At 36.0% G+C, this 15,051-nt stretch overlaps 2 protein-coding genes across 2 annotated transcripts; both read right to left on the reverse strand.

Moving 5' to 3' along the window:
• Positions 1-5,071: 5,071 nt before the first annotated feature.
• On the reverse strand, positions 5,072-8,234 carry LOC135837564 (uncharacterized). The gene is made up of 2 exons (XM_065352882.1): positions 7,911-8,234; positions 5,072-7,355 (listed from the first exon to the last, which is right to left on the reverse strand). Exon 2 carries the CDS (start codon positions 7,310-7,312, stop codon positions 5,189-5,191), a length of 2,124 nt encoding a protein of 707 aa, XP_065208954.1. The 5' UTR covers positions 7,313-7,355; positions 7,911-8,234; the 3' UTR covers positions 5,072-5,188.
• A 595-nt stretch (positions 8,235-8,829) lies between these two features.
• On the reverse strand, positions 8,830-11,690 carry LOC135837565 (uncharacterized). Its single transcript, XM_065352883.1, has 2 exons — positions 11,358-11,690; positions 8,830-11,155 (listed from the first exon to the last, which is right to left on the reverse strand). Exon 2 carries the CDS (start codon positions 11,128-11,130, stop codon positions 9,064-9,066), a length of 2,067 nt encoding a protein of 688 aa, XP_065208955.1. The 5' UTR covers positions 11,131-11,155; positions 11,358-11,690; the 3' UTR covers positions 8,830-9,063.
• Between the last annotated feature and the right edge of the window lie 3,361 nt (positions 11,691-15,051).

A 15,051-nucleotide genomic window follows, 5' to 3' on the forward strand; every position in this document is an offset into this window, starting at 1 on the left:
AAAGGGGTATTTTTTGACCTAGAAGGGGGGCAAAAAATTCGACCGGGGATTGATAGGCTGGTATCTTGGGATGCTGAAAATACAAAATTTTCTGTCAGCCTCCTGCTCAATCAAAAGTTATGCAACCCTAAACGCAATTTTTGCCCCATTTTTTGAGCTTTTCCCGCCCTAGTTCCTGTTGTATGCGGAGGGGACAATTTTTTCTCGAATGTCCCGTTAGACCACACATTTAACTTTCCAAAATCATCACATTCACGAAATTCGACCGGCACATTTCGTCGCAATTAATTTTCAAAGTTGCGTAAGTACAACTTTTCATCAAATGCCAACTTCGCAATTTTTTTTTCAAAAGTAGCCGTGTGACCTATCAAAATGGGTTAAAATTTCGCGCTGAACCCAAAAATATCAACAGTTTTCGTGTTAGCCCCCCTTCCCGCGCACTAACCTCCCAAAAACCTGAAAATTTTTTGATTTAGAGTAAATTATACTGCTTTATGTAAATAGATGGCTTCTACTTAGCTTCTTTCTGCGACCTTACCGAGTATGTTGTAGACATCCATAAGAGCTATCCCCACAAAAAAATTTCAACCTCCTCCCCTCGTATTCACCCCTCAAAATGGAGTTTTCCAACTTATTTTATGCGTTTTTAACGATGAAGATTGCGAGGTACAATTTTCTAAACACGTTTTTTGGATGTATGTTTGACTTCTAAACATCATATATTTTTTTGAAATTGTAGCTTTGGTGCGTCATGGTGAAAAATGGAAAAAACGTGTCGTAGGGAGAGGTCAAATGAGAATTTTTGGGGGAAATAACTGTTCGTAAGTAGGGTGTTGTTTTCGCATGATTCGATACCACTGAGTACGAATATGACGTTAGATTTTCTGCTTCACTCATCTAACCCCCTCCGATTTCCAGAGTCTTCAGACCCCACCTCAACTGCGTCAGTTTTTGTTTTACTCTCACACAGCCTCTCCAGATCCTCAGTCCCTCACGAATTTTCTCTATTCTTGAAATACCGCTACTTTTACAATATTGGGGTCATTTTGATATGAACCTAGCTTCCTGAATGCGAATATGGCGTCATATCAACAGTTTTCGTGTTAGCCCCCTTCCCACGTACTAATCCCCCAAGAACCTGAAAAATGTTTGATTTAGAGTACCTAAATATGTACTGCTTTATGTAAATAGATTACTTTTACTTAGCTTCTTTCTACGATCTTACCAAAATTATTTATTCATGATTTTCGTATTCTCTTGATGAAATTCAAAGATGGTGGACACTTGTGAGGAAGGGGAAGAATTGGTGAAATAAAAAGTCGCCATATTAGTGAAGTAGTAAACTGCTAAATTTCAGGGATAAAATGAAGTTTTTAAAACTGAGAACCACTGGGGCTTGCCCTTCTTTTGAGTGGGGTGGGGTCTATAGTTTTGAAACAATTCCTGCGGATCAATTTTCAATCACAAATCAAATATTATAGTGTTCGCTATTAGATATTGATTAGCATAATCTGACGTCATATTCGTACTCAGCGGTATCGAATCATGCGAAAACAACGCCCTACTTACGAACAGTTTTTCCCCCAAAATTCTCATTTGACCTCTCCCTACGACACGTTTTTTCCATTTTTCACCATGACGCACCAAAGCTACAATTTCAAAAAAATATATGATGTTTAGAAGTCAAACATACATCCAAAAAACGTGTTTAGAAAATTGTACCTCGCAATCTTCATCGTTAAAAACGCATAAAATAAGTTAGAAAACTCCATTTTGAGGGGTGAATACGAGGGGAGGAGGTTGAAATTTTTTTGTGGGGATAGCTCTTATGGATGTCTACAACATACTCGGTAAGGTCGCAGAAAGAAGCTAAGTAGAAGCCATCTATTTACATAAAGCAGTATAATTTACTCTAAATCAAAAAATTTTCAGGTTTTTGGGAGGTTAGTGCGCGGGAAGGGGGGCTAACACGAAAACTGTTGATATTTTTGGGTTCAGCGCGAAATTTTAACCCATTTTGATAGGTCACACGGCTACTTTTGAAAAAAAAATTGCGAAGTTGGCATTTGATGAAAAGTTGTACTTACGCAACTTTGAAAATTAATTGCGACGAAATGTGCCGGTCGAATTTCGTGAATGTGATGATTTTGGAAAGTTAAATGTGTGGTCTAACGGGACATTCGAGAAAAAATTGTCCCCTCCGCATACAACAGGAACTAGGGCGGAAAAAGCTCAAAAAATGGGCAAAAATTGCATGTAGGGTTGCATAACTTTTGATTGTGCAGGAGGCCGACAGAAAATTTTGTATTTTCAGCATCCCAAGATACCAGCCTATCAATCCCCGGTCGAATTTTTTGTCCCCCTTCTAGGTCGAAAAATACCCCTTTTTGACCTCCCCCCACCTACGTGCAACCAAAAAAAAATTTTTTGTCATTTTTGTAAATGCCCAAGTGGTACTGACATTATGCAAAGTAAATTTTTTGTCCCCAAAAAAAGTTTGGTAGGTGAACACTTTTTGCCTCATGGACTGTTAGAATAAGAATTTTGGTTCATTTTTGGTCAAAAAATTTATGTTTTGCAAAAAAAATTAAAAAATTGCACTTAGCATAGCTTTTTTGTTTTTTCCCTAAATTTTCAAAAATTCTAAAAAAATCCAAAAATGAACTTCAGCATTTGAAATTTTGGTTACAAGTGTTCAAGAATTTGCACTTTTGATTAGTAAGACGTTAAATTGAAGGGATTACCTACTCACAGTGGTTCAGGTTTGCTAAAAACAATCATAAAAAAAAAGTTACTTTCATAGACAAAAATATTCGAATTATTTACCATTCTTGATCCTTGAGAAACACACAAATTACTGCAAATTTGAATAGGTAGGTACCCTACGAAAAGTCCAAAACACACATGATAAGCAACGTCGACGTATAGGCAACTGCACTCTACACGTGGGGAATTTTATCATTTAGAATTCCTCTCAAAAGCAAACCTCTTGTCATTGAAAAAATTGCCAAAAAATGTACACTTCAAATTTCGCTGAAACAAAAGGTCTCAAAAACGAAACTTTTGAAAAAAAAACATCACTGAATATTACAGGAAGGACGTTCCTTCTCTACAGTTCTCCAAGTTCATTTTTCGATTTTTGGCGAAATTTTGAAAATTCAAAATTGACTGTTTTTGGCGATTTATGTTTTTTTTTAAAGTACGTACTTGATCAGTAAAAATGGTTAAAATAAGTCCCAAAACTAATATCAACTACCCAAATCCATATTTCAACATTTCCAGCCATTCTGGAGCCTTCAGCGTAATTTTCAATTTCTCCAGAGTTTTGAATTTGCTTCAGAAGGCGTGAATATGAAATTGGGTGGCTAAAAATCGACATATACTCGACCCGTTTAACGAGTTTATCCGCGTTTGCGCCGATTTTGGGAGTGACGCCCCAAGAGTTTGTTTTTTTTGGATATTTTTATTATGAAAAAAGCTGGTCAAAAACCACTCTTGAGTCTTGAAGTGTCACTCCCAAAATCGGCGCAAACGTGGATAAACTCGTTAAACAGGCCGAGTATAATACACAACTCGATTTTTAGTTGCCCAACTTCGTATTCACGCCTTCCGGAGCAAATTCAAAATTCTGGAGAAATTGAAAAATCGCGCTGGAGGCTCCAGAACGGCTGAAAATGGTGAAATTTTGATTTGAGGGGATGGGTTTTGACAAAATACAACGATTCGCGCGAATTTCGAAAATTTCCACGCAAACGGGAAACTTTTGATTTTTTGGATTTTTTAATAATTTTGAAAAAAGCTGAACAAAAAACCAATTTTGAGGAGTCACTCTCGAAATTGGCTCAAATGTAGATAAACTCCTTAAACAGGTCGAGTATAATACACAACTCGATTTTTAGTTGCCCAACAACTGCGTATTCACGCCTTCTGAAGCAAATTCAAAATTCTGGAGAAATTGAAAATCGCGCTGGAGGCTCCAGAATGGCTGGAAATGGTGAAATTTGGATTTGGGTAATTATAATATTAGTTTTGGGACTTATTTTGACCATTTTTATTGATCAAGTACGTTCTTTTTTTAAAAAAGCATAAATCGCCAAAAACAGTCAATTTTGAATTTTCAAAAATTCGCCAAAAATCGAAAAATGAACTTGGGCAGCTGAAAATTTGGTTTTGGGGGTTTCAGACATGATCTTTCCAAAAATCGCGGTCCCGTTCAAATCGGAGTGTGACAACTCAAGAGGTTCCCTTGTATGTAAGTACCTTCGAAACTTGGCAAGCTTTTGAAAATTGAGCAATCAAGAAAATCTCAACTTATGTGGCTTTTGAAATTTTTTACGAACACATTTGAATCTATTCTCAACTATAGGTATATGTTCAAAAATACACAAGACAGACTTTCTTCAAGAAGCAATAGGTACTTTATTCGATGACGAAAAGTTTCAATTTGCTGAAAAAAAAACAACACACAAGCCCAATGAGCACTTTTGGAAAATTTTCAACCCGAAATTAAGTAGGTCATTTTTTTTTAAATTTACGTACTCAATTTGTAGCTCAAAATTCTTCAAAAATATGTACTTACTCACAATAAGATTTGAGAGGAATATTTGAATCCTGTTCGAAATATTTTGGCCCATTTTGAAGAGTCGAATGGGATTTTTTCAAAATTCCCAAAAATTGTTACTCAATTTCAAGCTAAACAAATTTCAAAAATGCCCCAAAAAACATTTTTATTACAGTGTTGGGAATTCTCGCCAAGTTTCAACATATATTGGTATTTCGTAATGAAACATTATCAAAAATCCTAAAAAATCAAGACACATAATATCAATGACTTGAAAAATGCTCGAAAAACATTTTCATCGAACTCTAAAATCATGAATATAGGTACTCGACGTCGGAATTCTTCAGAAACGCTAAAAACCATTTTCTTCGTTCAAAACTTTCGCAAAATTTCGAATCATTTCGGAAACAGCATCGCATTCCAATCTTCCTTTCAAACATATAAATTCTACTAAAAATTACCGAGTACCTAAAATAATAAAAATTGTTCAAATAAGCAAATATATACGAGTAGGTACGAGTAAGTTTATTGAGAATTGAATAAAATATACAGTACATGGGTAGGTACTAAGTAGCTATCAATTTACCCTAATAAAAATAATTACATCGAGTTTCACCAACATCATATTCATAATGGTACATTCGGTTGCAGAATAAAATTACAACTTTCGCAAAATTTACATAAATCTTCAGTATTGTTATCAAAGAACCATCTCAACAAAGCCGACACCTCACGACGATTAGCATTACGGTTACTCAGCATCTTGGTACGCACAAAATCGATTCGTGTGTAATTTTTTTTTATCATATCTAATTTGAAATTTTTGCTATCTTCTTCGTTTCCAAAATACCATCTTAAAAATTTGTTGAGAAATATCTTATCTGGACTTGACCACCTAGTAGCATTATCACTCAACAATTCTATGAAAATCTCATCCACCTTAAACGACTGCTTGAAGGCTGAATGTTCTTCAGGGTCCGGAATACACCATTCGAGAAATTCTATCCATTCGTCAAAGAACACAATCCTGCCCCCGTGTGAACAGTTCATCGGATAGCTACGCCAATGCTCTAATAATTTACGTTTCAATAAATTATATTCGTCTTCTTCGGTAACAAATCGGGCAATGAGTGTGCTGAAATCATTCGAACGAATTTTACGATCATTACATGCTTCGAGCAGGCATCTCAAACTTTCAGCAGACGAAATCAACTGCACTTTGAATTCATCTACATCCTTCGTCTCGTTTGAAAATAATTCCCCAATAAACCATTCGAATTTAGCGAATTGATGATCATCGTGTCGTAAAATAGCATAGGGATTCGATTCGAGTTCGTTTTTTCCCGAAAGTTGAAAGTGTTTCGCATCGTTCGAACAGAAATACAGGTAATCTCTCAAATCGGAATAGAATCCGTTTCCAATCAAGTCGTGAAACAAATCTTCGAAATCCAGCAAAGAATTTTTGTAAAACTTGACCTCGTCTTCGTTATTCACTAAACAGAAACTCATCAGTTGTTCGAAATCCAAAACCTTGGCACGTAAGGCGAATCCACGCCAATTTCTCCGCCACAGCGAAACTTTGTCCACGTCTTGTGATATGTTAAGCAAATCTATCATAAATTTCATATCGTGACCATGGCTGTGGCAATTGGAAGACATCCTATAAACGTCAAAATTATCTCGTTCGAAAAACTCGTAAATGTAGTAATCAGAAACTGCAGCTTTCAATTCGTCCGAGGCATCAGACCAGATTTCCACCAACAATTCGTTAATTTCATCGCAACGTGTATGACTCGTACGCATAAAGCTATCAGGACAGAATGCGATTTTCCACAATATGTACAGGACAGAAAAAAACCTCGGTTCATCATCCAAAATCAAATGTCGCACGAGATTCCACGATTGACGCGCAAATTGCAGGAAACGTTGATCGTGGTCCATCGCTAAAATTCCAAACATCGCGGAGGCCTTCCCTTTGAATACTTCTTCAACTTGGATTCGGTTTAATACAGGTAATGAACGTATCGCAGCTCGGCATTTGTAATGTTCTAGGTCAAAAATAGAAGGATGCTCTCCTGTTTCATACATGTAATCTGGTAACATTTGATAATAAAAATGCTCAAACGCTGCTCTATCCTCTCCCCGATTCGCCAACTCCATCCATCGTTCTATAAAAGGCTCAGTAGGCCCATCGATGATCGAATTTTCTCCTGATTCCATAACACCATTCCAGTACGGTAAATTGCATGTATCGTATCTATCATTTACATCTTCTGTAGAAACCAACGGCCAAAACCGTCTGACTTGATCCTCCAAACAATACGGACATGCCATTCTATAATTTTCTACGTCAGCGAATTCACCCGAATTCAGGATAGTCAAAGCGGTCGCTTTGTAATCAATGGTTCCGGAAAAATCCAAGACGATATACTGAATACATTTGGAAAAATATGTTTCTTCGTCTTTGAAAACGTCATAGTGCAAACGCTTCCATTTCAGAAGTTCTTTGCCGAAAGTTTTAATTCTGTCGTCTATTTGCGATTTGATTCGAGACGGAATACGAACAATGAGTATTTCTTCGCAGCTAAAAATTGGCTTATCCCACCAATGCATACCCAAATCCTCGTATGAAAGGCTGGAAGCCGCACATCTGCGTTGCCATAACATTAACGCCACTTTGGTTGACGCCAGCATCTGCAGTGACGACGGCGTATTCATGAAGAGGAAAGGGTATTCTTCAATGGCATCCATGTCGAACTGCAACCTTCGCGTAGGTACTCGAAAAAAATTACATCTGAAAAACAATAAGTTTTGCTCTTAATTGAGGAAGTAAAAACATCAAAGTACCTACATGAGAACAAGGAATTTCTGAAAAAATGTAATACAACCTACCAGAATTGGATATTGCGAAGAAAACGTATTTTGAGCCGTTTTGAACAGTTTTCGGCCCAAGATTGGGTGGGTGACGGTTTTTGGGATTTTGGAAAAAGATCATGCGACGTATCAAAATTCAACGAAAAATTTAAATGCTTACACGAAAATGTTTTTTGAACGGTTTTGAAGAATTTTGAGCTCGAAATAGAGACCATGCAGATTTTCGAATCTGTTTAAATTTCACGATAAATTCAATTATTTCAAAGAAAATGTTTTTGAGTGTTTTCGAAAAACTACAATTTACGCGAGCGTTTTACGAATTTTAGATTTTTTGAAATAATATCATAAGTAAAATTTATAAAAATGGAGCAAAATTTCACGAGAAATTCAAAAACTTGAACGAAAATGTTTTTACAAGATACCTACCTACTAAAAATAGAGAAAGAGAATAATAATCATTACGAAAATTACTTACCTAGATGAATATTTATCTTCGGAAATGCGAATGCGAAAAAACTGCGAATGCGAAAAAACTGCAAATTTGAATACGAAAATCACTGCGAAAATATAACGAAAAACATCGAACGTTCCGCACAAAACTTGAACAGTATATTGCCTTTACTCAAATAACACATTACCAGTTTTCAGATCAATGTCTAGGTAGGTAATAGACAATACCTGGGTACACTGAGGTAACACGATCGTTTACGTAGATACGTGAAATTTCGATACAAACAGTGAGACGTACAACACGCAGTGGCAGTACGTAGGTATAGGTAGAGGTACCACCAGCGAATTGATAACGTACACGAAATATGTACATCTATATCATGAGATCGATTTGTAGAGGTGGTAGACAATATTGTCCTTTAGGTACCTACCTATACATACACAAGAGAGAAAATGTGCTCTACAATTTTTCGCCAGATGTGATCAGTTTTATTTTTTATTGACTGATTTTTTTTTTTTCAAAACTTCGCACTTTTGAGGTCATCAAAGTTTGAGACAATTATTATCAATGGCTGTGGGTGGGTTCAAATTCATAATTCTCAATTCACAATAAGCTCGATGAATAATAAAATGAAATTCACAACACAACATGTTCATTAGCTCGAGAACAAGTTTGAAATAAGAATTATGAAAAAATGCATTTCTCTTTCCATACCTAAATTAAAAATTACTCCGAGTCTGAAGGGTCCAAAAATGATTTGAACGTAATCCAACCTTACGTGAACATTTAGCCAACAACCGTACGATGGAGATGCGAATAAAAAAAATACCTATTGTCGAAATATCATTTTTTTTACAGATTTGCCTATTTTTTGGGACAACATATGCATCCTTAATGCGTCAAATCAGAGTACAATAGAATATTGAAATAAATCACCACATAATGTACCTCCTATATTTTATTACTTTTCTAAATAAGACACAAAACATTACAAAAGTAAAGACTTCGAATAAACGTTTACAAATTATACCTACGTATGTACGAGTACCTACTTCTTAAAACAAAATTTTGGCATTCTATTCTAAAAACAAACAAATAATATTTTGGCTTCTATTTCAAAACCAAACAAATCATTTGAGAACTGCAAGATTCGCAAACATTTTCGATAGACCGAATATTACCATCGCAAAAACCACCGTAACAATTCATTCATTAAATAACGATCCTGATCATCGTTACTTTCCAACTTGGCACAAAATTCATCGATTTGCTCGTAATTTTTAATCTTATCCCGTTTGAAATTCTTCGCATCTTCTTCGTCGGTAAAATACCACTTCAAAAACGCGTCCAGGAATTCCAAAACTTCATTCGCCCCGAAATCTTCGAAATAATCACTCAAGCGCGTGTTGAAAATCCCGTCCAAGTTTAAAGAGCTTTTGAAGGCTTCAAGTTCCTCACTATCGAAAGCACACCATTCCAGAAAACATTGCCATTGGTCAGTGTAAAATTGTAGAACGTGAGCAGTCTCAATCTTCCACTTCCATTCCGCCCATACTTTACTTTTCACAAGGCATAATTGTTGTTCATTGCTGGCAAATCGGCCGATAATGCTGCCAAAATCGCTTAAACGAGTTCCATCAGCATAACGCGCTGAGAACAGAAATTTCTGACCGTCAAAAGACGAGATAATCTGCGCTTTGAATTCATCGGCATCCTTTTCCACGTTCGAAAATAGTTCTTTAACAAACCAGTCAAATTCGGCGAATTTGTCGTCATCGTGTAATAAAATAACGTCGAGATTCCACTCGAGCATGTCCTTGGCCAGCCATTGAAACTGTTCCGCGTCCTTCGAACAAAACAACAGAAAATCTTTCAAGTGTGAATAGAATCCTTCGTTGATCAACGACCGGAAAAGATCTTTGAAATCCGCTAACTGGCTTTTGAAAACCTCGATGGCATCGTCGTTCGGTAAACATAATCTCATCAAGCGTTCCAGACACGAAGGCTTCACAAGTAACGCCAATGTACGCCAATACTCTTGCCAAAACTGTTCTTTATCCAAATTCTTCGATCTCTTCAGCAGATCTGACATAAATATCGCATTGTGACCGTAACAACAGAAATTATTAGCCGCCGAGCGGTCGACTAATCGGTCGAAAAAATGGCGTATATCGGTAAAACGAGTATTCGAAACGACGTAATCTTTCAATTCATCCTCAGTGCTGGACCAGATTTGCAGCAACACATCGTTAATTTGATCGCATCGAGCATAATTCAGGCGTCGTCCGGTGTAAATAGTATAGAATGCATAACACCATAATCCGCATACGATGTCGGAGAAGCACACTTTTTTATACAAGACTTTGTTTTTCATCGCAGTCCACAATTGATACATGTGCGGTAAATAATCATCGTCCGATTCCGGCAACAGGAGATAATCCAGAAGGTCAGAAGTCGCATCTTGGAATACCTTCAAAGCTTGGATTCGATTCAACGTAGGCAGCGAAATTCTCGTAATGCGGTAGGAGCCATTCACAAGGGATTCAATAACTACAGGTATTCTCTGATCATCGGGTAACAATTTCCAAAAATACTCGAATGCTGGATAATTGGGCAGCACTCTATAGAGCATGCGCAGAACTGAAAACTCAGCGTGGTGGATCGAATCGTCACCCGATTTCATACGACGAGTCCAGTAAAACACTGAATCATATTCATATTCGTAATTATTCGGATTTGGATTAGCAATTCCGTTTAATCGTAAATCTTCCGCAACCGAAGGCCAAATTTGTTTGATCTGATCTTCCAAACAAAACAGACAAGCCATTCGATAACTCACCAAGTCGTCGCTCAAATCGACCGAATTCAAGATATTCACCGCAGTTGCTTTGTAATCGATACGACCGGAACCGTTGACAACAATATGCTTGAAACGCGAAGAAAAATCACCTCGAGAATCTGCATCGATAAGCTTGTATCTCCTATGAAATTCGATCCAGCTTGTTAGTTCTTGGCGAATTGTGACGATTCTTTCGTCGATTTCGGCTTTGAAACGTGAGGGAATAACGAGCATTTCGTCGCAGCTGAATGTTTGTTCCAGGAACAGTCCGAGGCTGATGTCATCGTCATTCAAATTCGAGTACTTGTATTGCCATAACATTAACGCCACCTCGGATGACGCTAAGAGCTGCAGAGATGCCGGCGTATTCATGAAACTAAACGGGTATTCTTCAATGTCGCCCATGTCGAAATAAGACTACAAAATGAATCTGCAAATCAATAGGATTCTGTTAAAAAAAAAAAAAAATGCGTTTCCAGAACCTAACAGGCCTAGTTTATCATCTTCTTCAGAAGGATTAAAAAAATGAACACATTTTTTCATAAATTTCGAAGCTAATTTTATTCTACGTGCATATTAATATCAAAAAAAAAAAAGTATTAAGTAGGTACGGAAATTATTTACTTACATACCTACACAAAATTATTCGAATTATTGACGTTCTTGAGAAACGTATACAAATTGCTTCAAAGAATATGAAAACACGCTGTTATTATAAGCACCAAACGTTCTGAAAACACACAACTCGACAAGTCCACTGTTTTTACTCAAGTAAGTAGCTGAGATAGCACAAACTGACAACGCAATGCAATACAATACACGACTACGAGTTTCGAGTGTTTCGACTATAGAGAGAACTCCCTCAGGCCTCAACGATTATTTCGCTTTAGCTAGCAAACTCCAGATTACGTAGATCGTTTCCAGGAAAAGATAAGACAAGACGAATGCCTAAAGAAAGGTTCGTTTTCGTTTCTATGAAAAGATAAGACAAAACGACTACGAGAATGCGAAGCGTTCTTGTTTCCCCTCCCACATGAGCATGAATTCGAATTTCGAAATTCGAATCCTTCTCCTAATGATTTGATTTACCTTCCTTAGTGGTAATGATGTTCATTTCATATTCATAAATAGGAATTAAATCAAGAAATTTGGTTCATTATTGGCCAAAAAATTCATGTTTTAAAAATAATTAAAAAATTAAAAATTGCACTTAGCATAGAGCATAGCTTTTTTGTTGTTTTTTTTCTAAATTTTCAAAAAAATCCGCAAGCCACAAATGAATCTTAGCGTTTGACATTTTGGTTCAGTCAACTGCAGGGGGTTTTCAAGTCGTTTTGGAGCCTCCAACGATTTTCTGAAAATTACTGGAGCCTCCAGCAGATTTTTGAAAATTGAAATTTCCCCAAAATTTCATCAAACGGAGATGGAAAGACGAAATTCATTCTGCGAACTAATTTCAATACGCTACGAAGTCGACTGCTGGTGGATTTCAAATCGAACGTTTTTGAAAGGTCGTATGGCGCTTTTTGGAAAATTGAAATTTCCAAAAAGTAGCTGGAAGCTTCAAAATCATTTGAAACCAACGTGTAGTCGACTTCATATCGCATTGAAATTAGTTTGCGAAGTAAATTTCAGCTTGCCAATTCCATTTGGTAACATTTTGCGGGAATTTCAAGTTTCAAACATGTGTTATAGAGGCTCTAGTAATTTTCAAAAAAGTCGCTGGAGGCTCTAAAATGACTTGAACTCACCTGAAGCCGTTTTCAGAGGGAGTTAAAATTCAAGTGTAGAGTAACAGCTTTTCAACTCCATTTTGATGAAATGTGAAAATTTCAAAATTCAAAAAATCTGCTGGAGTTTCCAGAACTGCTCAATACGGTTTGAAACAGTTTCCAATCGATTTGGCATGTCGAAAATAGGGTATATCCCAAATTTCAGCTTTCTTGGCCAATTTAGTATCTAAAATTTTGATTTTTTCCTCATCTTTGGCCTGAATTTGATTTTCAAAAATTCACCAAAAATCGAAAAACGCACTTTAGGACTTGCAATTTTGACAGGTGATGAATTTTTGCCTGATCTTTTGATCTACTTTTGTACGATTTATGAGTCCATTTTTTTGATTATTTTTTACATGGAAATTGAAAATTTTCGAATTGATTTGGGTACTTTATTTTTTGATGAATTTGTAGGATATCTCTTGAAAAAAGGATTCCAAAGATTTCAATATGTATTATATTTTCTATTGAATTTTTTCCTCGTTTTTTTTAGGGGAGGGGGAGGCTCCATTCAAAGGAATCAACATTGTTTGAGGGACTGAACACGACTTTTCCTCACAAAAGATGACTAAGGTAGGGGTAACGGCCCAGTTTTTTTTACCCCCCAAGAATTTTCTGAAAAATAAGCCACCAAAGTCATGAATCGATTTGAAAACCATATCAACATGTTTTATGGTTCTTTTGGAACACAATGCCCTTGAAAAACTGCATTTTCCATTTAATCTTCATGGTTCAGGGGACTTTGAAAAATGTGATGTGAATTTTATTCGATTTTCTTAACAAAATTTTAAAAAAGTGTGTTTTGATTTTAAGGATTGGACGCACTAATTTCCATCAAAATGAGTTCGTGAGTACATCGCTGAATTCTACACACTCTGGTCTATTAGATGAGCTGGTTAGTTTTCATCAAAATGGTTTTCCAAAAATTATGTAGAGGGGGTAAAAAAATAGGGAACGATTCAAGCCCAGTTTTCTATTTTTTTTTACCGGGTAAAAAAATAGAAAATCCATATTAATTTTTGTTCTCTAATTTTTTTACCCCCCACTATTTTCAGAATTTTTTCTCGCTGAAGACCGTTTAAAGGCGTGATACCAATTTTATTCATTTTTGGGGAAGTTTTGAATGTATGGCTCTGAACTCTTGTAAATAATATTGTCTGAAAAACACTTTCTACAGTTGATTACATCAATGTAAACAATCAACCAAAAAAATTGAATAAATGATTGATATCCCTCTAATATAGGTTGTCTGTTAAAGCAAACAAAACAAAAACGGGTAAAAAATTGAAGACCTTAAGTATAGCAATAACATGGAAACAGAAAATTGTAGCAGGAACTTTCACAGCAATTTTATACCATCTATATCCGAAAAAAATTTCTAAAAAATAGTTTCTTGTGAAAAAAATGCGTTCATCTGGTGGTCCAGGAATTTTAGAGTCCAAAAATACGTGTATTAAATTTTTTTGTTGAAAATTTGCACAAATAATCTTTATAAATTCTCAATTTTATTCTCAATTAGGTTTTCAAGCAATGAATACACTAATGATAACGGAAAAGGCACTTTTTGGCATGATTAATTAATAATTTGTCAGGAAACGTTGAATCTATGTTGTTACTATTGAAAACACAGAAAAAATTGGGGGGTAAAAAAAATAGCGAACGGGGGTAAACGAAATAGCGAATGGGGGTAAAAAAAATTGCGAACTCGTTTTTTTGCAAAAAAAAAATTTTCTGGCGAACCTAATGAAATTAAACTTTTGCCAAACACTGAATCTTGTCAACGAAAGTTTGCTGATTTCAATGCGCTTTTCAGTTTTTCTCTAGCTTCATTCGGTCAGAAGAAATTTCAAGATATGTCCTTAGGGGGGTAAAAAAAAGGGCCGTTACCCCTATTTAGGAAAGTTTTTACATAGAAATGCGAAATTTTCAAACAAATCAACTCAAGGAGTGGAAGCGCAAATGAAACGAAAATTGAACAAATAAAAATAAATAGGTAAACATAAACGTAGATTGTTTAATTAATACGAAAAAAACAATAAGTCAATAAGAGTTTTTAAAATTGTAAAATGAAGTCACAACATGAACTAAGATTATTAAAAGAAAACTTAATAATAAAGAAACGATACACACATCAATTTCACCTACAAAAAATAAAACGACTAGGTACCTATAGGTATAGGTATGTATGTATGTTAGTCTATATTCTATGGGCCGAAAAGTGTTCAAAAAAAATTTTCGGTATGGGGACTAAAGTTTTACATTTTATGGGTATTCACAAGCACCCTCGTTCCAAAAATGCAATGTTCCCAACCCTAAGTCTGTGGGCTCACCCCCTGGGGGGCTCCCGAAAGTCGACTGTAAATACTTTTCGGGGACTATGGGAACATTATATTTTTAAAAAGGGCATATACCACTGATTGAAAAAATAAAATGTTCCCACCCCTCCGACCATGGGCTGAGGTACCACCCCCCTAGAGGGGGTGTGAAAGCCCGTCTTGTGGTGTGTATTTTCGTAATTTTTGGGTGAAATCTATACTGTCGTATTGTTATA

Source organism: Planococcus citri, chromosome 2 (genome assembly GCF_950023065.1).
Source record: "Planococcus citri chromosome 2, ihPlaCitr1.1, whole genome shotgun sequence".
In the NCBI taxonomy this organism is placed as follows: Eukaryota; Metazoa; Arthropoda; class Insecta; order Hemiptera; family Pseudococcidae; genus Planococcus; species Planococcus citri.